The 24,762-nt window shown below is 55.6% G+C and overlaps 10 protein-coding genes across 10 annotated transcripts; 5 read left to right on the forward strand and 5 right to left on the reverse strand.

Annotated features, from left to right (window-relative positions):
• Window positions 1–162: 162 nt before the first annotated feature.
• On the forward strand, window positions 163–2,343 carry EV422DRAFT_569726 (uncharacterized protein; the record flags this gene model as incomplete). Its single annotated transcript, XM_053072795.1, has 3 exons — window positions 163–648; window positions 955–1,338; window positions 1,423–2,343. 3 exons carry the CDS (start codon window positions 163–165, stop codon window positions 2,341–2,343), a joined length of 1,791 nt encoding a protein of 596 aa, XP_052923274.1.
• A 1,348-nt stretch (window positions 2,344–3,691) lies between these two features.
• EV422DRAFT_538068 (P-loop containing nucleoside triphosphate hydrolase protein) lies at window positions 3,692–7,320 on the reverse strand. Its single transcript, XM_053070951.1, has 13 exons — window positions 6,975–7,320; window positions 6,840–6,909; window positions 6,736–6,752; window positions 6,609–6,653; window positions 6,446–6,531; window positions 6,084–6,199; window positions 5,040–6,024; window positions 4,919–4,965; window positions 4,751–4,837; window positions 4,539–4,665; window positions 4,363–4,457; window positions 4,243–4,279; window positions 3,692–4,173 (listed from the first exon to the last, which is right to left on the reverse strand). The coding sequence occupies exons 1-13, from the start codon at window positions 7,096–7,098 to the stop codon at window positions 4,042–4,044; spliced, it is 1,968 nt and encodes a 655-aa protein (XP_052923275.1). The 5' UTR covers window positions 7,099–7,320; the 3' UTR covers window positions 3,692–4,041.
• Window positions 7,321–7,594: 274 nt separating this feature from the next.
• EV422DRAFT_569728 (kinase-like domain-containing protein) lies at window positions 7,595–8,747 on the forward strand (the record flags this gene model as incomplete). The annotated part of the gene is made up of 3 exons (XM_053072796.1): window positions 7,595–7,633; window positions 7,699–7,992; window positions 8,106–8,747. 3 exons carry the CDS (start codon window positions 7,595–7,597, stop codon window positions 8,745–8,747), a joined length of 975 nt encoding a protein of 324 aa, XP_052923276.1.
• A 1,839-nt stretch (window positions 8,748–10,586) lies between these two features.
• On the forward strand, window positions 10,587–12,599 carry EV422DRAFT_178847 (T-complex protein 10 C-terminus-domain-containing protein). Its single transcript, XM_053065134.1, has 5 exons — window positions 10,587–10,741; window positions 10,827–11,343; window positions 11,413–11,556; window positions 11,643–12,044; window positions 12,148–12,599. Exons 1-5 carry the CDS (start codon window positions 10,677–10,679, stop codon window positions 12,217–12,219), a joined length of 1,200 nt encoding a protein of 399 aa, XP_052923277.1. The 5' UTR covers window positions 10,587–10,676; the 3' UTR covers window positions 12,220–12,599.
• A 74-nt stretch (window positions 12,600–12,673) lies between these two features.
• EV422DRAFT_179002 (uncharacterized protein) lies at window positions 12,674–14,452 on the forward strand. The gene is made up of 4 exons (XM_053065136.1): window positions 12,674–13,662; window positions 13,724–13,855; window positions 13,923–14,018; window positions 14,108–14,452. The coding sequence occupies exons 1-4, from the start codon at window positions 13,128–13,130 to the stop codon at window positions 14,299–14,301; spliced, it is 957 nt and encodes a 318-aa protein (XP_052923278.1). The 5' UTR covers window positions 12,674–13,127; the 3' UTR covers window positions 14,302–14,452.
• A 119-nt stretch (window positions 14,453–14,571) lies between these two features.
• Window positions 14,572–17,396, reverse strand: EV422DRAFT_178930 (spindle assembly checkpoint component Mad1). The gene is made up of 3 exons (XM_053065135.1): window positions 17,033–17,396; window positions 15,066–16,968; window positions 14,572–14,981 (listed from the first exon to the last, which is right to left on the reverse strand). The coding sequence occupies exons 1-3, from the start codon at window positions 17,240–17,242 to the stop codon at window positions 14,674–14,676; spliced, it is 2,421 nt and encodes an 806-aa protein (XP_052923279.1). The 5' UTR covers window positions 17,243–17,396; the 3' UTR covers window positions 14,572–14,673.
• Window positions 17,397–17,610: 214 nt separating this feature from the next.
• EV422DRAFT_179178 (uncharacterized protein) lies at window positions 17,611–18,700 on the reverse strand. Its single transcript, XM_053065138.1, has one exon. It carries the CDS (start codon window positions 18,480–18,482, stop codon window positions 17,634–17,636), a length of 849 nt encoding a protein of 282 aa, XP_052923280.1. The 5' UTR covers window positions 18,483–18,700; the 3' UTR covers window positions 17,611–17,633.
• On the forward strand, window positions 18,701–20,407 carry EV422DRAFT_179282 (uncharacterized protein). Its single transcript, XM_053065139.1, has 2 exons — window positions 18,701–19,438; window positions 19,636–20,407. Exons 1-2 carry the CDS (start codon window positions 18,919–18,921, stop codon window positions 20,109–20,111), a joined length of 996 nt encoding a protein of 331 aa, XP_052923281.1. The 5' UTR covers window positions 18,701–18,918; the 3' UTR covers window positions 20,112–20,407.
• Window positions 20,251–22,411, reverse strand: EV422DRAFT_179148 (uncharacterized protein). The gene is made up of 7 exons (XM_053065137.1): window positions 22,153–22,411; window positions 21,953–22,066; window positions 21,706–21,872; window positions 21,122–21,437; window positions 20,708–21,050; window positions 20,526–20,648; window positions 20,251–20,449 (listed from the first exon to the last, which is right to left on the reverse strand). Coding segments are annotated over exons 2-6 (876 nt in total). The 5' UTR covers window positions 22,002–22,066; window positions 22,153–22,411; the 3' UTR covers window positions 20,251–20,449; window positions 20,526–20,647.
• A 776-nt stretch (window positions 22,412–23,187) lies between these two features.
• Window positions 23,188–24,537, reverse strand: EV422DRAFT_508186 (CRAL-TRIO domain-containing protein; the record flags this gene model as incomplete). Its single annotated transcript, XM_053068723.1, has 3 exons — window positions 23,188–24,135; window positions 24,205–24,348; window positions 24,424–24,537. 3 exons carry the CDS (start codon window positions 24,535–24,537, stop codon window positions 23,188–23,190), a joined length of 1,206 nt encoding a protein of 401 aa, XP_052923283.1.
• Window positions 24,538–24,762: the final 225 nt, after the last annotated feature.

A 24,762-nucleotide genomic window follows, 5' to 3' on the forward strand; every position in this document is an offset into this window, starting at 1 on the left:
ACGCCGAGAAAAAATGACACGGATTAGGTGGGAGAGTATAAAAGCCAGCGTTGGGGATCCATTTTCTCCGTTTGACCTACGTTCCGACTTACATCAATCTGTTCTTCGTCTGAGATATCTACGAACCATCGATTAGTCTACACAATATAGTAGCACATCACCATGCGCGCAACTGCTCGTCCCCAGTCACTCGGGCAGTCCGTCCTCGCCTTCCTCCTCGTAATCCTGACCCTCACGTCCATCTCGACATCTGCTCGTCCAGCGGCATCCAGAGAGGCATCACCCAGGCAGGAGGTTGCTACTCTGAACCCAGTTGACACTCCGCCAGCCGCTACCCAGGAACCCGTTGAAGATGCCCCAGCGCCCCAGCGAGCTACCGCACGTCCTCAACCGGTCGCGACGCAGGAACCAGTTGACGATACCCCAGCTCCCCAGCGAGCTACCGCACGTCCTCAACCGGTCGCGACGCAGGAACCCTTCGTTGTCGTGGTTCAGGCCTCGACACAGAAACCAGCCCCGGTTGCGACACGCACTAACCGGCCTCATCCCATCTCGACGCACAACACCTTCGCTGCTCATGCGTTACCATCAGTTGTGATCTCGCACACCGTCTCGAGGATCCCGTCGTCAACCCATAAGCCCGTCACGGTGGCTCATTCCACCAAACGCCATCATTCAACGAGGACCCGTAAAACTACTACCGTCGCACCAACCCCTTCTCATTCTACTACGCGCCCTCATGCATCGTGGACCCGCGAGACTACTACCATTGCTACAACACCATCCCGTTCCACCACGCGCCATCATGCATCGTCGACCCGTATAACTACTACTGTTGCCCCAACAACTTCTCACTCTACCACGCGCCATCATACAACATCGACACAGAGAACCACTACCCTTGCCTCAACGTCTTCCCATTCCTCCACAAGCCCTCAGCCATCCTCTACTCAGACGTCCTCCATCACCACCACCTCAACTGGAACGCACGCATCCACTTCGCACGCATCCACCTCTCACGCCCACTCATCCTCCACCCGCAGACACTCCACCGCCGCACCCCACAAAACCACCCGCGGGCACACATCGCCCACCCACAAGCCGATCGCGCCTATCCCTCCTCCCCGCAACCCCTCCACTGGCACCGGTAGTTCAAGCCCCACCTTCAGCAAAATCGTCGTGATAGGCGACTCGGCCTCCGATACCGGCAATCTGTTCAAAGCCGTCGGCGTACCGGTTGCACCGTACTACGAGGGTCGGCTTTCTAACGGGAAGGTGTGGGCCGAGTTTTTGGCGGAGAAGGTTAACGCAGAGCTTGTGGATTTGGCTTTTGCTGGGGTATGTATACTGTTCACATTAACTAAATTTGTGTTACTGAAGCGGACATTTAGCTGATGATTTGATCATTCTTTTTATTCACAGGCGGCAATCGACAGAAAACTCCTCCCTTCAAGCAACCCCAACCATTACATTCCTCTCCCCCCGGACTTCCACGAGCAAGTCACCAACTTCCTCAACTTTACCTATAACGACCACACGCACCATCATCATCACCACATCACCGCAAACTCCACCACAGCTCAGAAAGAGGCCGCCGAGGCCGAAGAAGCGAAGGAAGCCGCCGACCCCGCCGCACAGTACACGCTCAAATACGGGTTCCCCAACGCCTCAACGACGCTGTACGTCGTGTATGGTGGCGGGAACGATTACATTGGCGCGTTGACGGCGGCGATCGCGAGCCCGGTTGATCCTCAGAGCGGGTCAAAGGGCAATCCATTGAATAATCAGATCAATCCCAAGGAAATCGTGCAGTCGTTGGTAGACGTCGTAACCAAGATTCGCAGCGCGCCCGAACTCGCCGCCCAGCACATCCTTGTCGGCACCTTACCCGATCTCGCTCAGACGCCCCTGATGAAAGGCATCGCCGAACTCTCGAAAAATGTAGTCCCGCGCAAGCAGTTCCTCGCAACCGTTTCGAAGTACATCACCGAACACAACAAACTCCTTACCGCCGCGGTCAAAGACCTCACCTCCACCCACCCCAACCCCGGGACGCCCTTCCGTATCGACATCGTCGACGTCGCGGCCCTCACAAAAGCTGAATTTACTGGCTCCGCCGCCAAATCGCACGGATTCACCAACATCAACACGCCGTGCCTGTCGCTGAACCGCCCGAGCAACGTGAGCTTGACGCCGTGGTTAAACACGGATAAAAGCGCGTTCAAGGTTTGCAGGGATCCGGACACGCATGCGTTCTGGGACACGATTCACCGGCCAACCAGGGTGCACAAGCGGTATGCTGATGCGGCTTGGGACGTTTTAAGCAAGACGAACGATGTGTGATTTAGTTTCAGTTATTTTCGATGTTTTGGACTCGTTATCGCCCCCTTCCCAAGTGTTGTTGAGAGCAAGATATGTTTATATGATCTTCGCTCAATCTGTACATGTACAGTGTGTATTGTATGAGACATGTAAAATGGTGTATTGTATTGTGAAAATATGGAAAACATGAAAACATGATTTGAGTTATGAATCCATCTTGTCAACGAATGGTGACGGGGAGTACCTTCAATGTGGTTATCCCTGAAGCATCTCTTGTGGACATGGAATGATCACTCCAGTGAGCGAAGTGACTGGTGTGAATGCCTGCAGGTATGGTGATTGATGTGGTTGATGAAGGCTTCCAACTAATTTTGGACTCCCTGCAGGGCTCCTGGGGCAGCTGCCATTCACCATGCTTACATCAAGCATGGCATCGCCAAACTTATTCATGCGATGGCATGGATCGCCTTCCCCGAAGAATATTATTCCAACCGAGACACGATCAAGGGTTTCACCGATCTTAACAAGGGATATCTCCCAAAAGACGATTGCTGGTCCACCCATACCCACATTTTGGAATTCGACAGTCGATTGCCGCTTCGATGTGGGGCCCCGGGCAAGTGGCGGTGAAGGACACTCCGAAGCTGGCGTGGGTGGAACCTTCTTCTGGGCCGGATGCGTGCTATCGACCACCCGCTCACCATACGATGGCTTCATCAAGAAAAATCATTCAGTCCAACGAACCCTCGAACAGACCCTCGCCTGTGGTTTGTGCAGGTGCGAAAGCCCATCGATCTCACATTCTCGGGCGGTCATGCCGCCTGGGTACATTCCGCATACTGAACAACCCTGGGAATTTTTGGCCGGATCGTGCTATCGACTCCCCGGCGCACCATACTATGGCTCCATCAAGAAAATTATTCAGTTCAACGAACCCTCGAACAGACCCTCGCCTCTGGTTTGTGCAGGTGCGGAAGCCCATTGGAGTCACATCCTCGGGGGGTCGGTGCCGCTTGGGTGAATTCCGCATACTGAAAAAACCTGGGGATGATTCCCGATATCAGTCGTACGGTGTTGTGGGACTGGAAATTGACTGGAAATGCCCGAGTTGCGCGATTTGGGCAGCGCGCGTCACGCGAGAACGAGCAATGATGGTGATTCTGTCGAAGGTGAACACTCCGAACGCCCACGACGGCGATGCCTAGGAGGTCGCCCGGCTTCAGCGGCCCCGCGGACGCTCGAACGTCCTACTGCTCGCCTCGCGCGTGAGACGAGACGACAGATCCATGGCCCTGCGCTTCCGTTTGCGAAGCCATGGATCTGGAGGCTCGTCTCACGCGTGGAGCCTGTGGGTTCTCCGGCAGAGGGGCTGTTCTATACATATAGTACGGTATCAGGACCGCAATCAAGTGAAGCACGCTGGACGCGCTCTGATACATGAAGTTTGCCTGCGTCGACAGCGACTTTATCGCTGTCGTAAACGTGTCTCGGCAGGATCAACGAGACTGATGTACATACAACAACCCCGTCGCCGTCTACCCTCCTACATTACATACGATGTATACACCTCCGCTACATACGCCGGCCAACCCAACCTCGTACATATACCACACGTCTTCCACTTGCCCCCCTTCCCCTCCATCCACCCCCACTATAACTTACAAAACCCTGCTCCCTGCGTCCTCTACTCTATCATGGTACATCCCCGCATGAGATTTTCTATTTCCCCTTCATGAGCGTCAAGAACGCCTCCTGGGGCAACTGCACCCCGCCCGCGACCGTCTTCATGCGCTTCTTGCCCGCTTTTTGCCGGTCGAGGAGTTTCATTTTTCGTGTAATGTCGCCTCCGTACTGTTTTAAATCATGGAGGGGGGATCGGTTAGTGTTTGATGGGGAGGGAGAAGGAGGGGGTGTGCTTACGCATTTGGCTGTGACGTCTTTTCGTACGGGTTTGACGCTATGCCCACCACAGCAGGGTGAGTATCGCCGATTGGGGGGCCCAGGAAAGGGTTGAGGAAACAGCGAATTGAAAGCACTCACGATTCCCGACAAACAATTTTATTATTAACCGCAGCCTGGATGATGATCTCAAACAACTGGCGATTGATGACGGCTTTCAACCTTGCCGCCCAATCCTACATTTCAACCGAAAAGCAGTGAGATCTAACAAAACCCCTTTTCAAGAACCCGGGTGTGGAGTGATAGCAAGGACATACCTTCGCGACCCGATCAGCATGCGACCGATGCACAATGGTCGCCAACGCGTCGACGGGCTTGCTGTTCAGTAAGATGTTGACTTTGACGAGGTCGGCTTCGTCGTAGCCTGTTTCTTCGTAGTCAAAACTGTAGCCAAAACGTGATGTGTTGAGTTCCAGGGTGTGATATGATACACCGGGAGGGGGATTGTAGGGAGGGCTTTGGAGTTTACCTGGCGTATCCAGAAGTCCGCGATTTGAGCTGGTCGTAGAAATCGGTGAGGATTTCGGAGAGTGGGAGGCGGTATTTCATCATTACTCTGTTTCAGCGATTCCGGTGGTTTAGAGGGGGGGCCGTTTACAATGGGAACGCTTCGCCCAGGCTGATTTGAGAGTCTTACCTATTGTCGTCTATGTAGGTGTAGTCTACTTGTTCGCCTCTATGCGCCTGCCAAAAGTACAAGATCAGGAGGGGTTGATGGGGTACAAAACAACCACAGCCAACGTTTCGAGTGTACTTACCCCACACAAATCCATCAACGACCCCAAATGCTCCGCCGGAAAGATCAACGTCCCCATAACCATCGGCTCCAACAACGCCCCCACCTTCGCCAGTTCCTCAATATCCGGAAACTCCGCCGGATTGCGGACGATCTTCTCCTCGCCATTGGTGTATCGGACGATATAGGGTACCGTGGGCGAGGTGTTGATCACGGACGCGTCGTACTCCTCCTCTAGGCGTTCGCGGAACACGTCCATGTGGAGGGTACCGAGGAATCCTAGCCGGAACCCTTGTCCCAATGCGTTGGAGGATTCCCGGGCGACGCTGACGCTGGCGTCGTTGAGAGTGAGTCGGTCGAGTGCTTCCTGCAGTTTCGTGTAGTCGGCCGAATCGACGGGATACAAGCCAGCAAAGACCATGCTTTTGGCGGGTTCGAAGCCCGGGAAGGCTTCAACGGGGTGACCTTCACGGTAGAAAGTGTCACCGATATTCGCGTCGCGGGTGGTTTTCATGCCGAGGACGACGTAGCCAACCTGGCCGGCCTGCAGGGACGGCGTAGAGACTTGGGAAGGGTACATGATTCCTATATCAGTGACTTCGTAGGAGGTGCGGGTGTAGGCGGAGACGATGCGTTGGCCCTTTTTGAGACTGCCTTCGCGGACGGCGATGAGGCAGATGACGCCGACGTATTGGTCGTACCAGGTGTCGAATAGGAGGGCGCGGAAGGGCGCGCTGCGGTCGGCGGTAGGGGCGGGGATGTTTTCGATTACTTTGGGCAGGACTTTGTCGACGCCTAGGCCCGATTTGGCGGACATGGCGATGATGTCTGAGACGTCGAGGTCGAAGGTGGCTTCGATTTGGGATGCAACCTTTTCGACGTCTGCAGCGGGGAGGTCGATTTTGTTGATGGCTGGGATAATGGCGAGGTCTTGCCCGAAGGCGAGATAGAAGTTGGCGACGGTTTGGGCTTGGATGCCTTGGCCGGCGTCGACGAGGAGCAGGGTTCTAGGTACTATGAGTCAGTTATGTGATGACGCAAACGGATCTGAAAAGGGGAAACCTACCCCTGACATGCCGCCAGTGACCGAGACACTTCGTAGCTAAAGTCGACGTGTCCGGGCGTGTCGATCAAATTCAGAAGATAGTCTTCTCCTTTGTATGTGTACACCATCGACGCTGTCTGGGCGAATCGGAAGATGTCAGGTTCTCGATAGCCTATGGTTCATTGCCATCCCGGGATATGAAGTGATATCCTGCTCGCTACGCTCGTAAGATGGTCCTGCTCGCCACTCCTCCCGTTCCTCGCCATTCCTCGCTTTTCGGGTCGGCATTCCTCGTTCAATGGGCACCTTTCTGCATTCCCGCCCGTAGCTTCGCAGTCCACTAACGCCTGCCACCACCACCACCGCCACGCCCCATTCCTCACCTGCGCCTTCACCGTAATCCCCCGTTCCCGTTCCACCTTCAGCTTATCAAGAACCTGCTTATTCTCCGCATCTCGTGCGATCGTTCCTGCAACCACCATACTCCTTTGTTAGCGACCACCACCCTCCTCAATCGTAAACCCACGCATCCATGTCTCTCCGCACCTGTCATCTCAAGCAACCGGTCCGCAAGCGTACTTTTCCCATGATCTTTTCATGTAACTTGATCAGCCGCCATCCTCATGTGTCCCCAACACATGTATCTCGTCCCACAAGCGAGTTCGAACTGTACCTATATGTGCGATGATGCTGCAGACAGGGGGAGAGAGACGCCCAATGGTGAGGACCTCGGCGCCTGGGATACGCATTTGCTTTGCCCGCCCGACGCCTACATACCTGAAATTCCGTACGCGCTCCGGCGGAAACTCGGTCATATCCCATACCCGTTTCTTCTTCTGCGATTTCCCTTCCCATTCGTGAGTCGTCCCAAAACTGCATTTCCCCACGCTCGAAATTCCGCAGGCAACCCACCTTGGAGGCGTTCTCGGCGTAATTCCGCGTCTGTTGCAACTGGGACGTACTCCAAGTACCACGCTGAGTGACTCCCGCTGCCGCTGCTGCCCTCCGCTGCAGAGTGAGTGCGCATGAGGGGCATATGGTTGGTCGCCGTGCATTTGTTACTAGAGGTGGTGTTATCCGTGAGAATGGAGCCGTGGGCGAAAAGCGTGGTGGTGGCGGCATCCTGTCGGGAGTTATGTGGCTGAGTGAGACCGCTCGAGAGTGGCTTCTCTCTCTCTCTGGGAGGGTCTAACTCTAATGGAGCTCAGCGGGGGTTCCAGCCCGCAGTCGTTGAGGTTGTTGAGAGTGTTGAGGTTGTTGAAAGCCCTGTCCTTTTCCTTGACGAGGGGGAGATCGGCGCGTCGCTTATCTATCTGGCCCCATCAACGCTCCCATCCCATCTCCTTCAGCGTACATATACAGAAAGGCTGGGCTGGTCCCCCTACGTACGCAACTCTCGCTCACTACGGTACGATAGAGAAGAAGGACTATACTCTGTAAAACTCAGGACTTTATTCAGCGTCAAAAGGACCCGTCGAAGTAAGAACTCGGTCCATCCGCGCAAACGACATTCACATCCTGCCACCAACGGAATGAGCAACCCACGGTATACCCCAACGTCAGACGGACTGGTAAGTGGGCTTTGCAAGTCCGCTTGAACCTGAGGTCTCCGTCTAACCCCTCAACTCCTCCCCAGTCTCCCGGAACAACCCCGCACTCCACCCGATCACAGCTGACTCCCGCGCTCGACACGACAACAAACACTCCTGTCCTACTAAAACAGCCTCTCGAACAGCAAACGGGTGAACAGGAGGCTGTGATACTCAAGAACTTGAATGCGAGACGAATTCCGAACGTTGTCAATCTCCTTGATTGTTATGTCGATGAGGGAACGAAACGGCCGGTTCTCGTATTTCCGGTGCTCAAGCCGTTGCCGCCGGGGAATTTGAACTTGATCACTATTGCTCAGTTCTTGAGGGCAATGATGGAGGTTAGTCGCGAGCACTGGCGTTGGACCTTTGGCGGGCGGAGCGAGCAGCGAGCGAAATATTATTCAACCATCCATCGCATCACTGATCACACATCCTCAATCTCTTCACGCAGACCCTGGCGGCAATCCACGAATTAAGGATCGCACACCTGAACCTATCGACAGCCTCACTCATGCTGGATCCGGAGCACATCGACTCCCTGACCGTCATATCGTGGGGCCGTGCAACCTTCCACGGACCAAGCCCACCACCTCATCCACATACCCCACCCCCGACCGCACACCCCCAAACCGCCACCGAAGCCCACCTTCTCGCACACCCCCCACCACCCTCCTTCACATCCCCCGACATCTACGCAGCCGGCTGCATCCTCGGCCAATGGCTCGACCCGTACCTCCCCAACTGCTCCCTCACCTACCTCCGTTCCCGCCTCGTGCGCAAATCCACCACAACCTACATCTCCCGCAAGCTGATTGACCACCTCTCCGCGCAACGCATGCAGGCCGAACCGCCCTGGATCCCTATTGTCGCCGACGCCGCGGACTTGCTGAGCCGCATGCTGGATCCGGATGAGGAGATTAGGATTGGGGCGGGGGAGGTGCTGAAACACGCGTTTTTGACAAAGGGGGAGGAACATTTTGCGGGAACGGATTGGAGGAGTTGGAAGAGTGAGATGGATCGGGTGGCGGTTAGGGGGCGTCCGGCGTGGAAGCCGAGTATGGCTGCTGAGCCGATCATTAGGATGCGGGGGTGATGATCGTGGACACATGCTGAATTCCTCGCCGCACTACTGATATCCCTCCCCCGGCGTGGTCCGACCCGGAATTAAACAGTCGTACACAGCACGTTGATGCCTCCTTTCAACACCATTTTTTTTGTTGTAAATATGTACATACATCTTCAGCTCTGGCTTCGTTATACAAAGCTGTCTGCCCCATGGACTCAATGGTATTCTGCCTACTCTGTCACTCTCCCTTGTCTGGATCTATATCGTGGGTCAGAAGCTCCCGGATCCGCCGCTTTTGTTCGGACATCGCGTCTCGAGCACTTCGCTTCGACATTGGGCAGCATTGGGACTGGCATCGGGTAGCCATTGCAGCATCGTATACGAACGCAACACAGAGAGCTCGCCACCCTTCCCTTCAAGACCTGCCAGGATTCATCCCACCATCCCACTCGGGCCATCATGGAGGTAAGGGAGCCAGCCGTCGGGGCAGATATCCCGCCCTATCCTCCCTGTCTCGCCATCACTAACCCCTCCCCCTCCAGCACGCACCCCCCCATCTCCGCCCGCACCTCTCCCGTCTTCCGTCATCCACCTCAACACCCCCGCGCGCCCCTGGGCATCCCCCTGCCTCATCCGTTTCATCATCACCCGACTCGGACCAATTCGAGCGCGACATCCTCACCCCCCTCCGGGTCGCGAACCAGCAGCGGTGGGCGGAATGGCAGCGGGATGAGGAGATGAAGGATCGGGAGTTCGAGGAGCTGGAGAGGGGGGTTGGTTTGTTCGGGGCTGATGAGGGGAGGTCACATGGTTCTGAGGGTGGGGGGGAGGATTCTGGGGGGGATGATCTTGATGGATGGCGGGAAGGGGAAGGGGGTACGAATACGACTGCGAATACGACTACGGGGGGTCATAATGGGATGGGGACTGACGGCGGACAGACACAGACGGGGAGTGGTGGGGTACGGAAATCGGAGAAAGGAGCGGGCGGGATCGCGCCGTTGTGCGTGGATCGGATGCGTGGGGTTGGGTGAGTGCCTTCCCATTCCCCCCGTCGTTGCTGCGTAGGGCGGGCGTGATGTATGGCGAGAGTGGGCTCTATGTCCTCTGGTATACTTACAAGCTATTGGGATTCAGGATCCAACTCGGCGCAGAAGATGGGGAAGGGATCGCGGCTGATGGGGGGTTCGCACCGTACGCGGCAGCGGCAGAAGGGGACAACACGATGGAATCATCGTTTGAACCCGTCGGGTTGTTGCGGGATTTCTTCCCGGATATGCAGCGGAGGAGTGGGGGGAGTTTGAAAGGTGGGGTGTTCACAGGTTGGAGAGAGAGTGGGGATATACGGTCTTCTGATGTCGTGTCTGTCCTCCGATGCAGTACGGCGAGACGACGTTGGGGCCGTGCCTTTGGACGAGAATGCAGATGCGAGGGTGCGAACGGAGGGCGACGTCCGCGCGCTGGTGAGTTACCTTTCTCATCACCCCCACCCGGTCCCGGTTCAATCAGTTTGTTGACAGCTCCTCTGCAATTGGTGTATAGGCAATGGCAAAGGCCGTGCAGCACCAGCATGTGAGTTTTTCCGAAGATACACGAGGGTGTGGTTGAGGTACCATGGTGGTTGAGGTACCATGGACAGGGAGTTCTGATCGCATTCTCGGAAACCTAGGTCGGTGACCTCCACCACGCCAGCCGCGGATCCACGGTTCAAACCGCACCCCCATTACCAGCACCAGCACCACCAGCACCGGTACCGGCGGCGCAACCAGTCCGGACCATAGCGGTGGAGTACGAGCACTTTCAAGCAGAGAAGGCAAGCCTCTTGACAGCCGAAACACAACACTGTCATATCTTATACTCACCCCGTACCGTACACCAAAAAAGGAAGCATTTGAGCGATTCAGACACAACGAGGAGAAACGGCTACGAGAGATATGGGAGCAGAACCAGGTTGCTATGAAGCGGGAACGGCAGGGTTTGGAGAAACAGCGGAAAGCGGCGGAGATTCTGCCGACCAAGAGGTTTGCATCTTCCGATCCGTCATCCCCATTCCCGCTGCGCTGCGTGAGAGAATCCCGCGTATTAACCCGCACACCCACAAACCAGGGAACGCAAAGAAGTCGAACTGCTCAAAACGGCCCACCAGGCCCTCCAAGCCGACTTCAAGGAAAAGGAAACCCGCATGACGCACGCATACGAGCGGCTCAAACGGAAAGCCGACGACCTCAAGAAGGAAAACAGCGAGTTGCGGATCCGCGTGGAGGAGCTTGCGAGGGAGAACGCCGGGCTGGTTAGTCTGGAGCGGGAGAGGGAGAGGGAGAATCGCGTTGGTGTCCGTAAGATGGCTAGTTTCAATAATAAAAGCAGCGGGGTGGCTGTGGTGAGGCATACCCATCCCAAGACGCCGGAAACGGTTGTTGGGGCGCGGCAAAGGGAGGGGAGTGAGGAACCGCCGGTGAGGGTCAAGTCGAACGCGGGGGTGAAGCCCGCCCCCACCTCGGCTGTGACGAAGGTGAGGGTTGGGACGGCGATGACGAGGATGCAGCCTAGGAGTCCGCCGGGGGAGGCGGTGGACGCTTTGGGTGCCAAGGCGAGGGAGTTGGAGTTGCCTGAGATTGTTGAGGTGGGTTTGTATATCGTAGTCACGATCGATGATGAATTGGGAAGCTAATGGGGCGAATGGATCCTGCAGCAATGGGTGGGCGACGGCGGAAAGACCGAACGGCGCTACGCGAACGGGACGTGCCTGACGTGGTACCAAAACGGCACGATCAAGGAGACGCGCGAGAGTGATGGGATCACTAAGATTCATTATGCGATTGGGGATTGGAAGGAGGTGCGTTTTTCCGTCCTTCTTGCCCCCCAACAATACCACCGCCCGCAAGTGAGAATCATGTGCTAACCGGCCCCATCTCCCCCCAGATCCTCCCCGACGGCGACACAAACTACTGGTTCGAAACCAACAAAGCGCTGCAAACCCGCTTCGCCGACGGCCGCACGCGCACTCGATACACCGACGGCCAAGAAGAATGGCAATACACCGACGGCAGTTCGGAGATTGTGTTCGCCGACCGCACCGTCCGAATCACCTACGCCGACAACGGGTCGTTACAGGAAGAGACGCATTTCCCCGACGCGCGCGTGCAGCGGTTGGAGCGGACGACGCGGAGGGCGGTGGTGCATGTGGATGGGACGGTGGAGCTGGTGTATGAGGAGGGCGTGAAGGTGGTGAAACGCGCGAACGGGAGTGTGGTGACGGTGGCGAGGTGTGGGACGCGGGAGACGAGGTATTTGGATGGGAGGGTTAGGGTTAAGGCTGGTGATGTAAGTTTTTGCTTGGTTTGCGGTGTTTTTTTTTTCAAGGAGTGGGTGGATTATGGAATGGGCGGGGAGCTGACGGGGTTTCGATTGTGGCATCCGGTTGCAGGGCCGGCTGATATACGAGACGTATATGGATGACGCCGAGCATGAGCGGCAGTTGCAGGCTCTCAAGGCGTAAAAAGCACACCTGATCCAACTCGCATCCACACCGCCCTGCAAGGGCACCTGTCACTGGGATGAGCTGCCGGATGGTCAGTCCCCCCCCTACGCGGTGCCTCCGGCACCCCTCCGTCAACTGCAGCTCTTGGATCATCGCGCCCATATACCCCGACCCCGCGCATCTCTCCCATGGACCCGGCTGCCATGAAATGCGACAAGACTGCACATGTATTTCCCGTGGTTGTTTACCACGCCCTGCATCACCCATCCCCCATCTTGTCGGCGATGCGTGGGATGTGGAGATGGAAGTGATTGGACCTGTTTGTAGAGCTCCTGTATAGTTATTTGGGTCGGAGCGGCGCAGACAGTTTTGGGGTCGAGGGGGTTTTGTGATTAGAGATACAGTTCTTGGGATTGAGGTTCGAATGAAAGGCGTGAGGATTCTTATCCTGGATACAGCTTTACCGTTGTCAACCGCAGTACCTCCTGGTATTGAGTGCTCATTTGACCTCGAAGCGGGGTAGGCGGAGCTACTGCGTCCAGATGTGAGATACCACCACGACGTTTCAGGCTCGAACGCCGTGAATACAGGTGGCTCCGACTCCAACTCGCGGCCAGCTCTCACATCCTGATCAGAAACCTCAAACCGTCTTCGCGCTTTCTCATCGACGCATACCAACGCCAGCTCCCTGCGCAAAGCAAAATCAGCCCCGATGTCTCGCAGGGCCGAGGATACCCTTTCCTTTTCCTGTTTGAGTCGCACGTCGAGACAACGGGGATCATTTGCGGGTAGCAGCGTGAGCTTCAAAGCTTATGTAACCCAACGCGTCGCCCCTCATCTTCCCTTTCCCGTTCGCACATGGCATCCCGAGTGGGCCTTTCGATACCATCAAAGCAACGCCCCATACGCACACCAACAAGCCAAAAATGGCCACAGCACCGGCACCCGCCTTCTCCACCACCGCCCAACCATCATCATCATCATCATCATCCTCAGACCTACCACGCAGCGGGTGCAAAACGACTTCAACATCACAGCGACGCTCTCCGGCGTACCCGGGAGGGGATGCACGGGCGGGGACCAAAAGAACGACAGCATCACCCAACCTACGAGAAGCGGCAGCTGTCAGTCCTCCCCACGCCAAAGAGCCCAAATCAAATCGCGCACACGGAACGGGAGATGTGCGGATAGAAGGGCACGGCGGAGCGCATTCAGCGGAGGAGGAGGAGGAGGAAGGCGGGTTTGATGAGCGGCCGAAGACGGGCGGGCTGGAACCGAACGTGCTGGAGATGTTGAGGGATATCAGCGCGTATATTTCTTGTGCTAGTAGGTTTTTCCCACCGTGCGTTCACGCCGGAGCGCCGGTGTATTCTGGACTCATAGTTCGATTCCTTTCTCATGTATATGATGCAGACACGGCAACGGTAACGCAATGGGTATCCGAGGAACGTAGCCTCATAAGTAGGTACCAGCCATTCCACATCCGCCCGTATCACTCCCCGGCTAACGTCTGGCCCGGCAGCCCCAAACGCCCAACCCCCCGCGACCCTGTCCGCCGGCTCGCGCTTCACACAGATCCGGGGTCCCCGCGCCGCCTCCACGTCCCCAGACTCCAATGGGAGGAACAATGCAGCTGGGGGTGCCGCCGACAGTGGTGAGCTGATCTGCGGCTTATGAGAGCCGGGTGAATGGGGAATTGATTGGAGATGGTCTGATTTTAGCATGGGCGGAATGGACGCTGGAAGCAGTCTGCAAGTGGCTTGAAGGCAGCGGGTTCGGGGAGGAGGAGGAGAAGGACTTGATACAGCGGTTTGCGGGTGCGTTTTGCTTCCTGCCCTTGCCTTGCCTTGCCTTTCACCACGTATCCCACTCACTCACGCGAAACCACTATTCATGATTATGGCAGACCACGCAATAACAGGGCCCCTCCTCTCAGCCCTCAGCAGCGACAGCCTGCAAGCCATGGGCCTGAAGTCAATCGGGCGGCGGACGAAATTGTTGGAAAGGATTCGTGTGCTTACTTCTGAGGATATACCTAGCGCCACTATCGCGGGTGCTGATGGGACGGGGACGGGTGCGCGGGAGGGGGACGAGAGTTGAGAGCTTGCATACCGTGGCGGGTGGGGAGATGACACTGGCTGCGCACATCATACGAATCGGACAGTGCGGCCCTGTTGATCGGGGTCTTTTCCGATCTCTGTACAGATTTATGAGGGGCTTTGCGGGATGATATATACCCCCACGCTCTTTCTTTCTCCTTTCTTTCCATTATTATTTATCATCATCATCATATTGACCTTTGGCCGTTGCATATGTGCATTCGAGCAAAAAGACGAACGCCAACGGAGGGGCGCAAAACCCGAATCTCTTTTCGAAGAATATTCATGGAGGCACACATAAAATGGGGTATAAAGAGCAAATCTCATTTGATTCAGCCGCCTTGAGCACATCTTCCCATCCACCCTCCACCCCCTATCCACCCACAACCCCCCTCCTCTCAACCAACTCCAACGTGACCCCCGCCAAAAACGCCGGCACGCTATTCCGCTCCTGCAAATAATACGCCATCCCCGCCGCCAATCTCCTCCTCACCTCCTCCCGTTCCAATTCCGCCGTCTCGGGGTTACTTTGATCGTCGACGGACAGAGAGGGCGGGTCGATGAGCTGCAGGGTGCCTTGGTCGCCGTCGCCGGAGGTGAAGAGAAACCCGGGCACGTGCGCGTCGGCGTAGGTGGAAGTGAGGCGGACGCGGCCGTCGGGGTCGATTTCGAGCTTGTAGCCTGCGGGTGGAAGTAAAATCGGATGTCAATTTGATTGTGGCCATCGTGAAAACATGCAATTCAAGAGTATGGAAAAACCCGTACCTAGCAGCGAATAAACAGCCTCCCGATACTCCCTCGCCTTCAACTGAAACTGCTCCTTCAATCTCACCACCCGTTTCTCCTTCTCATCCACCGCCAACTGCAGTTTCGTGCATTCCAGCTGCACGCTCCTCAAACTCTCAATCGGGACGTTCGCACCCCCCTCACCGCCCAATGTTCCGAGCATGTTCGAATTCGAAGTACTCGAAGACGACCCCAACCGCGTAACCTCCTGCACAAGTTTTTGATTCTCCTGCTTGAGCGCATCCAGCGTGCTTTGTCGGATAGCGGCTTCGGCGAGTTCAGGGTTATGAGCGAGTTGGAGGATCCGCGTGGTTTGGGTGTTGTATTCGCCGCGGCCGAGGGATTGCTCCAGTTGCCCGACTTTGAGGTCCAGGGCGGTTGATTCTTTGTGGAGGGCGAGTTTTTCTTGGCGGAGTTGGGACACGATGGATTCGAGTTCGCGGATTTTTTCGAGGAGTTGCGGGTCGGGTGTATTTGAAGAGGCGGTGGTCGGTGGGAATGGTGTGGAGGTTGGTGGAAACGAGCGGGATTCGGAAAGTACGGTTGCCCCACCTGTTGCGAGCTGCTTCTCCAAGAGAGCGACATGTTTCCGGTACTCATCAAGCATCTCATCCGATTTTGCGATCCGCTGCGCCTTTGCGCGGTCATACGTCTCGCTCACCAGATGTTCTTCTTCCACGTCGTAGCTCTTCAGCTGTTCCCGCAGGTATCCAATCTCCTTCTGTGCCAGATTGCGGCTAAGCTCTAATCGTTTCAGAGCTTGGCTTTCACTTAGGCGCTTTCGCTCGGCGGCGGCTGCGGCCTCTTTGGCTTCCTGGAGCTCGACTTCTAGTCTTTGAATGTGGGACTTGTGACCCATGTGATGTGCGTCGTCCGTTCCAGATCGCTCCTTCAGCTCCGCCAACTCCAACCGGACCTGCGCGAGCGTTTTGGCCAGCGCGTATGGAGAGTCGATGCCGACATCATCCCGTTCGCTCAGGTACGCTGTCCACTGGGCCTTCTCGTCCTGGTACCGTTTGATTTCGAGTTCCAGTGTATTGACTTTCGCCTGATACTGCATCAAGCGCGTGATTTGCGTTTCCAAATGCTGCTTTTCGTCTTTCAGGCGTTCGTTGTTTTCTTGCATGCCGCGGAGGTACCGGATCTGCTGAGCTGCTTCGTGCAGTTTCGCCTCCAGAGAGCGGACTTGAGACGTTTGCTCCGTCAGCTGCCGGCGCACGACGGGCAGTTCATCCGAGGCGCTGCCATTCGCCTGTAAGTGGGCGATCGTGGCTTTTGCCTCTGCATATCTCGCATCTGCTAACGCGAACTGTTCTCGTCCCGCTTTGATAAATTCAGATTGCCTCTCCCGCTCCGCATGGCACTCGTGTAACTGTTCCTGAGTGCTCTGTAACATATGTTCGAGCGACTCGTTATCCATGAGGAGTTTCTGCGTCCGCGAGGCTCCCTCTCGCCTGCTGATCGCCAATTGATCCCGCAGCTCAGAGACCTCACGCCGCAGCGCACTGGATGACATATCCGCCTTCTTTCTCAGCTCGATCGCATCTTCCTCCTGCGTCCCCAACCGAGCCAACAGGTTCTTATTGGTGCTCGTCAGAAACTCCCGATCATGTTCCAACTGGTCTATCCGTAACATCGCTTCCTGTAGCCTGCTCTCCTTCTCCTCGCCATTCTTCTCCAGGGTATGAATGGTGCGCTCGAATGTGGCTTTCTCTTCCATCAGCTTCCGTCGCGCATCTCGGAGGTCTCTGATTTCCTTCCGGGCTTTGATGAGCTCCGGATCAGTATAGAGGTCTAGCGAGGCATTCCCATCGCTAGCAGCGCTTCTTCGAAACGAGTCATCCGTCCCTGTACTTCGCAAAAGCATATTTTGCGACTTTGACTGTGAGGCGCCGGCCGTCAGCCACCAACCGCGGGAGAAGAAAGAGGCATGATGGTTCAATTACCTTCCCATTGGTCGAGCGTAAAAGTTCCCTCCGCGTCACGAATTGGTTGAACTCGCCATATATATCTTCAGAGCCACCTGGCCCCGCCGACTGGGAGAGTGATAGGAGCCTGTTTGTTCCATGGGAACGATCAGGAGAGGCCAGGCCGCTCGTCAACGACCCTGAGCTTCTTTGGTAGGGATGAAAGTGGGATTGCCTGTTCGCCGGCATCCAGGTACAATTTGAGGAAGAGTTCCCGGCGGGACACCGTTTGAGTGAGTGGCAGACTGACAGATGTAGTAGTGAGCGTCTCCAGGTCTCGTATATGCAGCGGTTTGGGAGATAGTGCGAGGGAGTTCAGTCCATTATGGCGATTCATAGGGGGTGGAACCCGGCAGTGGCCAATTGACAGCACGTTTACCGTATCAAACATTCGACAGCTTCCAGACTGCTCCCCGTTCCAAGGCTGCTGGAGCTCGACAAGAAAAGACAAGGGGCAACTACATGCAGCAGTATATGCCCAACACATTCCCATACATAAAACTACTTCCCTTCGCAATTGTCCTTCCTCACTAGATATCACCGCTAATCATGATGCTTGTCACACCACTTGGATACCCTCCTACTCCCCGCGGTAAATGAAATACTTCCCACCGGGGCCACCCTCGATTCTAGGTTTGCAGCCCGTGAGACCGAAAATCTCGTCGACGACAGCGTTGTGGAACCGCTGAATGGTGTCAATTGTGGGAGGAATAAGGTCTGTCATGGTACCGTTGGGAAGCTCGTGACCCGAATCTTTCAGGAAAACCTTCAGAATGCTGACAATCAAGACACTGCTGTTGCAAGCGGTCTGATATTTGCCATAGTACTGGAACGCGCCTAACGGGACATTTGCCATGGTAAGTTGCAGCGAGGTCAGCTTGAAGTTCGTCTCTTGCGTTTCCGAAGCAGTGGTGATAGCTTTCTCCAGCTTCTCCAAGCGGTTCATGACTTCGTTGTTTGTTTTGCGTTGCACTTCCTGGTGCACTAGTTCTTTCATGGCGCTCTCCAATTCATCACTTGATCCAGTCAGCATGTTGACGATTTGCTTGAAGGTTTGTATGGTGGATAAGGAGAGAAGCTGTGCTATAGGATGGGATCGGAGACTTGTGTCGGACTGGTTGTGGGTAAGACAGAAAGTGAAAATCGTAGCGAAGCAGAACGAGCAACAGACTATATAGTGCGCTTGACAGCCTCTCTCCACAAACCGTCTGAAACCAATGCAGCTCTCTATCAAGCTCGTGGATGATCTATTCTTGCATAGGGCCGCTTTCGAAGGGTTGGGGATGGGGTTGCCATGTGGACTATTGTACTGGAATGTATGCTTGCTGTCCGACCAATATGACGGGCCTTGGGGCGGAAGCGTGTCCGAAGTGTCCGAACGTGGCTGCATGTGTGCTTTGAACGCTCCCCTCAGAACTCGCCTCCCCATGGACTTTGTTTTCAGGCGTCTGGCCAGCCGAAGCGATATCAATAGGGGCCCCCTTCAGATACCGCACCATCTCTTCCGAGGGACGTCTAGCTAAGGAGAGTGTTTGTACGAGTGCATGCGACGAACACACTCGCGTCCTTGTGAAATATACACAGGGTTCCCGCATGCCCTCCGGAAGAGGAGACGACGACATTGCCCATAGAAGTCCAGGTCAACTCTTCACCTTCCGCCTCACACCCTTCTTCTTCGCCCCCACTTTCCCACCACTGCCACCACCACCCTCCTTCTTCCCCGCCGCCGACGACGGGCGTTTTGCTCTCCCTTTTACGCGTTTTGATATTTCACCACTATCTCCCGGGTCTACAGTCGCGTACCCCAGCAAACCACCAACGTCCGAAGTTCGCCACTGTGATACTACGGCCTCCCACGGGTCTTGATGGACCAGGCTGTGCGATTCGATTTGGAAGTTGGTGTCTATGAGGAGAAAGGAGGGGAATGTGAGGCCCATCCATCCACCGTCCATCGTTTCGCGAGCAGGGTATCGTTCCAACCATCCGCCGAACCGTCGCTTCGCTATCTTCCGGCCATCCGGCCATGCGATCAATCCTGGCTTCCCTCGGTACTCACCACCGAACTGCAGCAGCCTGCCATACGTCGAACGCGCAAAATCGCCGTAGGACGCAGCTGCGTGCACGACCACGCGGAGAAGACGGAGGTTGTGCAACGTCGAGAGGGTTGTTGCGTACGGTTCTGCAAACGGGCATGCGGATCCAATCAGTCATCGATTCATCAACCTTCCGGGCCCACGAGATCCCGGGACTATAGTCTGGCCCACTCACCCTCCTCAGCGAACGGCTTAACAGCTCTCAACAACTGTTCCAGCAACGCGATATTGTATGCCGTTAACGCGTCCATTAGTGCAGGGAGGACATCGCAGTCCACCATTGTTGCGCGATGTCTACGGAATTGATGTCAACGGCCGTGCTAGGAGAAGTTGTAATGTAGTGACAAACGTACTTGTGATGCGCGGCGAGATTCGCGAGCGAGCCGGCTGCTTGCGCTGCGATATGGTCTGCATGCACAGCCAAGGATGGTCAGTGAGATCTCCAAGAAAATAAGAAGGCCCACCCACATGCGACCTAAATAGTCGTACCTTCATCATCCAACAACGCCATCAAAGCCCTCGTCAGCGTCCGAATCATATCCGTCGTGAAGCCGCCAGTGCTCGTCTTTGTCACTGCGGCAAAAGATCAGCCTCGCATTCGAGGAACAGCCTCGCCTCCCATAACAGGATATACCCCTCTGAGCAGTCGTCCTCCTCACCACGCCCACCGCTTCAGCCCGTATATAAAACTCCGGAGCATTCAGCAGCGCCACGAGCCGCCGGATCGCGTCTTCGGAGATTTCGGTTTCCATGCCAAAATCTGTGAAGAGAGGGTCAGTCGGAGATCGATTTGGATGCGAGGAGGGGTCATGGGATGTTGGGAGTACGGGCTTACCGATGACAGGTGCCGGCCGATCCTCTTTCGGCGGGGCTGGCACGGGCTGCGGCGTCAGCGGAGCGTTGGCGACGGGGATCGTGACCGCGGAGGCGAGCTCGCCCGCCCGTTTCTTCTCTTCCGCACCTAGGAGCACACCGATTAATCAATTAATCCCACGCCTCCAATCGCTCGCAGAATCTCTCAACAACCCACCTCTCCCCTCCCACCCCTCCAACGCCCTCCCCGCTTCCCCCCTCACACTCTCCCCAACCTCTCCCATTTTCACAACACCCCTCAACAAAGCCCCTATCCGAGTTTTCAGATGTGGAGGTATCCCAGTTGTGTGCGCGATACTTCCCAACCGACCAATGAGTTTGAGTAACGTGAGTTGTTGAGGGGGGGAGGTTGAGAGGAGGTGGGGTTGCAGGAGGCGTTTGGAGAGGAGTGGGAGGGTATAGAGGCTTTGGTTCGGCGTCAGGATATCGTCTGTGAGGGGTGCCTATTAGCTTCACTACACGGAACAGGAATGGAAAAGCGAGGGTTGCTTGTTTTGAGGCCATACCGGCTGAAAGCAAGAGCATGAGGTCGATGATGGCATGTATGACGGGTTCGGATGGGGTTTGCGACCATAATCGGATAAGTACATCCACGATACTGCATTGCGCAAACTGCTCGGCGGATACATCTATAAACGATGCATATCAGCCATCCGCGGTAGCACATGCGTAGTGCAGCCGGACTCACCACACCGTTGCATATCGGTCAACATCTCGATGACATGGATTTGGAGCGCGTCGGAGGAGGAGCAGCGGATGAACGGGTCGATGAGACGGGTTAGCGGGTGCAAGCTGTGCCGGTCCGCGAAAAGTTTTGCATAGTGTGCTATGAAACAATCCACGGCCGTCAGCGCACAGACCCCGACTCAGAAGGCAAGTGCGACACGAAAGAAGAGATGGAAATGCAAACGTACGTATCGACAACCACTTCCGTATCTCGGGCATGATTTGGAGAAGATGCGGCTCGGGGAAGGTTTCGAGCCAGTGCGCGAAACAGGCTACCAAGCTGATCATCTGCTCTTCAACCAATTCTACCAATAGAATAGATTCCCATCAACCCTGCCCTCCCGCACGAGAACTCAGATGTCATAAAACCACATACCGGACTCGGACAACATATTCAAGATTCCCACGCAATCCCGCGCGAATTCCGCTGTTGATATTGCTTGGTGCGCAATGTGGGGCGTGATTTGGTCCGTGTCGGCGGCTGGGGGGATGTTGGAGGAGGTGGGGTAGGTCCAGCGGGAGAGGAATGAGATTAGGGCTGAGGTTGTTGGGACGTTGGAGAGGGTTTGGGCGGGCGATTTGTCTATATGAGCGTAAGACCGATGCACGATGCCATAAGCTTTCGATGCGCTGTCGTAGTGGGTTGAGGCGCTGACGAGGTTGAGGAGGGTGTCGAGGACGGTGGGGGGGAGCTGTGGGGGAAGGGGATGTTCAAGTTTCTGGGATTATGTGATTGATGGAGCGCCGGGAGGCAAGTTTAAGGGATGTGCATCCTCCTTCCTTGCATCGCCCTACTTTTTCTACGCAAGGCCCGTTTGGCGGACAGGGTGGTAGCGAAGCGTCTGGTTCCTCCGCCCTGCTACTATTGTCGCGGATACCATCAGATCCGGGCCATCTTTTTCCGACCAGAACCGTCCATTCTCCCTTCGGAGTCTCCCTTCCATTATTACCACAACTCACCTCCTTCCCCACCTCCTCCCCATCCCCACTAACACCGTCCCCATCAACAAAAACCCTGGCAAAAATCGACCGCGTGCCCACCCTTCCATCCCCTTCATGTCCAGTCTTTGAAGCCTCGCTCTGCCGCCATTGCTGCAGGAGACCGACTAGCGGTGGGCGGCCGTGTTCTGTAAATGATTGGGGGGAACGGACAATGATCAGACATGGGTCAAGGAGGACAACATGGAAGGACGTGGCACTTATTCACCGGCCCATTTTAGGGAGAGGTTGTGTGTGTATGTTGGCGTGGGGTTCATCTTTATCTTTTGCTTTTTGAGCCACACATAACCAGTATCAAGAGTGTTTTTGGGTGAAGGTGGATCTGGAGGTGGAATATGGAGCAGGATGAGAAAACCGGACACTCGAAATGGGGACTTGTCCGAAAACGCGTCGGTTGGGATTGATTACGTGTTCGTTTCGACGCGACGCAATTGCCCCCGTGGGAAGGCGAGCTTTTCTCCCTGGGACTCGATTGGTACAGGGTTTGCGAGGTATGTGTGGGAGTGGGAGTCCTATGCCAGGAAAGGGCTATCGCTGCAAAAGCAATCTCTGTTCGCTAGGGTGGACGAACGAGTCCTCCAACGGTTTTGTATTTGTTCCCCCACCACTTCCTCCTTGTTCGACGACTGTCGAGAACCACCTCGGTTGTATTCGCTGCGTCTCGTTTTGCGCCGCTCCCATGCCTACGTCAGAGTTCCTCGTGATTATGCTGCTGCGACGGAGACACAAGTAAGCGATTGAAGTGTTGAAAACATCACAAGCTGGCGTCGACCTTAGGCTCGTCCCTCACGTCATCCAAAGGGCTCTGGCCTGTCACCAGTTGTCCATCAAAGCCCGTTTACCAAGACGATACGACCGTCCCGGATGCCCCCCGTGCGAGCAGTCTTCGATAGCAGTACCCGTCCCATCTTTTTTAGGGTCGGGTAATTCGGTACGATCGTTCTTGTGTTTCTTGTCGATGACAACTTGGGAGGCACACAGTTTGTGACACGATGGTGGTCGATGAAGGTGGGAATGGATCCTCCAAGGCAGATGGCGAGACCGCTTGGCACTACCAGTCGCTAGGCTGTTGCATTTTGGAATGGTGGAGAGGCGGAGGTGGGTCCAGGAAGCATCTCAGGCGATTCCGGATGCTGGACTCTTTGGATTTGAAGGTAAAATGGTGGGGAGGGTCAATCCGGTTTCTTGTCCCTTTTTCCCATTTTATGCGTCTCCCACTGTTTCCGATGTCCGAAAGAGGGCAGTAGTGTGGGCGATAGAGTCGCGAGGCCACCCAAGAGGTCGGACTGGTCGAGGGGAAACCAAAATAATATTCCGAATGGCAAGATAGATGAAGACGGAGGTTACACGATGGAGGGGTTGAAATGCATGACCTTGAAAAAATTGTACTACAGATGGGATGAAGAAAAAGAGGGCAACGGGACGTGGTACGCTTAGCGGCGACTAAGCAGATTCGGATGTCGCAACAGGCGTCTCTTCAGTCCCTGCGGTGGTGGTAGTGTAAACATGATACATGACCTCCTTCGCCGTCAAATACGAAAACGAGTTGTTGAACTTCATCACAAACACCTCCTTCACCGCCTTCACAGCGCCCTTGGTGCTCTCAACGCGTTCCTCCGATCCCAGGACGCCGTCAGCAGGGTTCTCGCTCGACACAGGCGCCGCAGCAGCGTCTCCCTCCGTCGGTGATCGAAAACCGTAGGAGAAGTTGATATCGTCTGCGATGGTGGTGAATTCGTAGTGGACAGTTGATCCGGGTTTCACGGAAACGGTGACAACACGGAACTGCCGGGCGGGGATATCGAGCCGCGTGACAGCGTCCAATTCCTGGATATCCGTCCCCGACGACGACGGGGTCGTGAACCCGCCATACTGCGGCAACAATTGCGCCGGCGGGATCTGGTCCAACAACGCCGCGCGGGTGCCTCGTTTCCCGACCATCACAAACTTGCTACTCGTGCGCTTCGACACCAGGCTTCCAAACACGTTAAACAAAAACTCGAGGTACACCGGCACGCCGAGGAAGAACTTCTTCTCGAGGAACTCCGGGTAGTACTCCTGGAAGATATTGATGATGTCCTTACTCGTCGCTTTCAGCCGCCTGTCAAGTGACATCCCCGTCGTGGAGTAGTCGTGCACCTGCGTGATGGTCTCGACAGTGGTGCTCGGGTTGTTAAAGTCGAGTAAGGCGATGGCTTTTTCGTGGAGTTGGATGCGCCAGCGGAGGAAGTGGGCGGGGTTGTTGGCGACTTCGGGGGAGGAGATGTGCGTGTAGAAGTTCCAGGTGATGGGGGCGTTATGCTTGTCGACGCCGTGGATGGTGCCGAGGTTGGTGAAGATGGGGTCGAAGGTTTCGGTGGGGAGGCTGGTCATGCCAAATTCTTTCCTCCACTGATTAAATGAAGGACCCATGAGTATGGAAGTCGAAACGGCCTAGAGGATTTTCGGCCACGGACGCACCTTCAAAGTCCCAACCAACATCTTAACCGCATCCTCAACCTTGAACTCCCTCGCTCTCAAAAACTTCAACAAGATCACCGTCTGCCCTTTCGTCAGGTCTCCCTCCGCGCCAAGGTTGTCGACCGGAACACTCCATAACTTCAACTACCAAACAATCCAGAAATGCTCAGTCCACAACCCACAGTGAAACATGAAAGATACTCTCAACTCGTTACACACATGCTCAGGCTCGAAACCAAGGGCAGCGATCTGCGTCGCAGCCTCCTTGCGTAAGGCTTGCAGGGCTTCCTGCTGCGTGGGCGTGAGATTGCCGTAGTAGCCTCCGGCTGCCATTGTGTTGTTTGCGTTCGGGGAGAGTGTGCGTGAGAGGTGGAGGGATATGCGGACAGCTTCAGTGTGAGCTGGGGGATGCTGCGGGATGGGGTGCTCGTCGGAAGAGGCTTTCTTCGCATGGCGGAAGGCGCTTCTCAGGGAGCTGTCGACGCGTGCGCATGCGAGTGTGGCTTTCCGGGAATTCGACAGCGCGTATACAAGCCAACACTGTACTGTATAACTTCA

This window comes from Fimicolochytrium jonesii (assembly GCF_025526975.1).
Source record: "Fimicolochytrium jonesii strain JEL569 chromosome Unknown EV422scaffold_22, whole genome shotgun sequence".
Classification (NCBI taxonomy): domain Eukaryota; kingdom Fungi; phylum Chytridiomycota; class Chytridiomycetes; order Spizellomycetales; family Powellomycetaceae; genus Fimicolochytrium; species Fimicolochytrium jonesii.

Excerpts from the sequence above, each read along its gene's own strand:
- EV422DRAFT_179178 (XM_053065138.1), bottom strand. The coding sequence starts at position 18,482 with ATGGGGAGGCGAGTTCTGAGGGGAGCGTTCAAAGCACACATGCAGCCA.
- EV422DRAFT_538068 (XM_053070951.1), bottom strand. The coding sequence starts at position 7,098 with ATGCCCCTCATGCGCACTCACTCTGCAGCGGAGGGCAGCAGCGGCAGC. Across the intron at positions 6,532-6,608 it reads CCGGTTGCTTGAGATGACAG|GAACGATCGCACGAGATGCG; the intron begins GTGCGGAGAGAC and ends TGGTGGTTGCAG. Across the intron at positions 4,966-5,039 it reads CGTTGATGGATTTGTGTGGG|GCGCATAGAGGCGAACAAGT; the intron begins GTAAGTACACTC and ends TACTTTTGGCAG.
- EV422DRAFT_179148 (XM_053065137.1), bottom strand. The coding sequence starts at position 22,001 with ATGAACCCCACGCCAACATACACACACAACCTCTCCCTAAAATGGGCC. Across the intron at positions 21,873-21,952 it reads CCTCTCCCTAAAATGGGCCG|AACACGGCCGCCCACCGCTA; the intron begins GTGAATAAGTGC and ends AATCATTTACAG. Across the intron at positions 21,438-21,705 it reads GGGAGGAGGTGGGGAAGGAG|CTCCCCCCCACCGTCCTCGA; the intron begins GTGAGTTGTGGT and ends CTTCCCCCACAG.
- EV422DRAFT_179282 (XM_053065139.1), top strand. The coding sequence starts at position 18,919 with ATGGACCAGGCTGTGCGATTCGATTTGGAAGTTGGTGTCTATGAGGAG. Across the intron at positions 19,439-19,635 it reads GTCCACCATTGTTGCGCGAT|CTTCATCATCCAACAACGCC; the intron begins GTCTACGGAATT and ends AAATAGTCGTAC.
- EV422DRAFT_178930 (XM_053065135.1), bottom strand. The coding sequence starts at position 17,242 with ATGCCGGCGAACAGGCAATCCCACTTTCATCCCTACCAAAGAAGCTCA. Across the intron at positions 16,969-17,032 it reads TACGCTCGACCAATGGGAAG|TCAAAGTCGCAAAATATGCT; the intron begins GTAATTGAACCA and ends GGCGCCTCACAG. Across the intron at positions 14,982-15,065 it reads GGCTGTTTATTCGCTGCTAG|GCTACAAGCTCGAAATCGAC; the intron begins GTACGGGTTTTT and ends TTCCACCCGCAG.
- EV422DRAFT_178847 (XM_053065134.1), top strand. The coding sequence starts at position 10,677 with ATGAAGCGGGAACGGCAGGGTTTGGAGAAACAGCGGAAAGCGGCGGAG. Across the intron at positions 11,344-11,412 it reads AGTTGCCTGAGATTGTTGAG|CAATGGGTGGGCGACGGCGG; the intron begins GTGGGTTTGTAT and ends TGGATCCTGCAG. Across the intron at positions 12,045-12,147 it reads TTAGGGTTAAGGCTGGTGAT|GGCCGGCTGATATACGAGAC; the intron begins GTAAGTTTTTGC and ends ATCCGGTTGCAG.
- EV422DRAFT_179002 (XM_053065136.1), top strand. The coding sequence starts at position 13,128 with ATGGCCACAGCACCGGCACCCGCCTTCTCCACCACCGCCCAACCATCA. Across the intron at positions 13,856-13,922 it reads TGGGGGTGCCGCCGACAGTG|CATGGGCGGAATGGACGCTG; the intron begins GTGAGCTGATCT and ends GTCTGATTTTAG. Across the intron at positions 14,019-14,107 it reads CTTGATACAGCGGTTTGCGG|ACCACGCAATAACAGGGCCC; the intron begins GTGCGTTTTGCT and ends TGATTATGGCAG.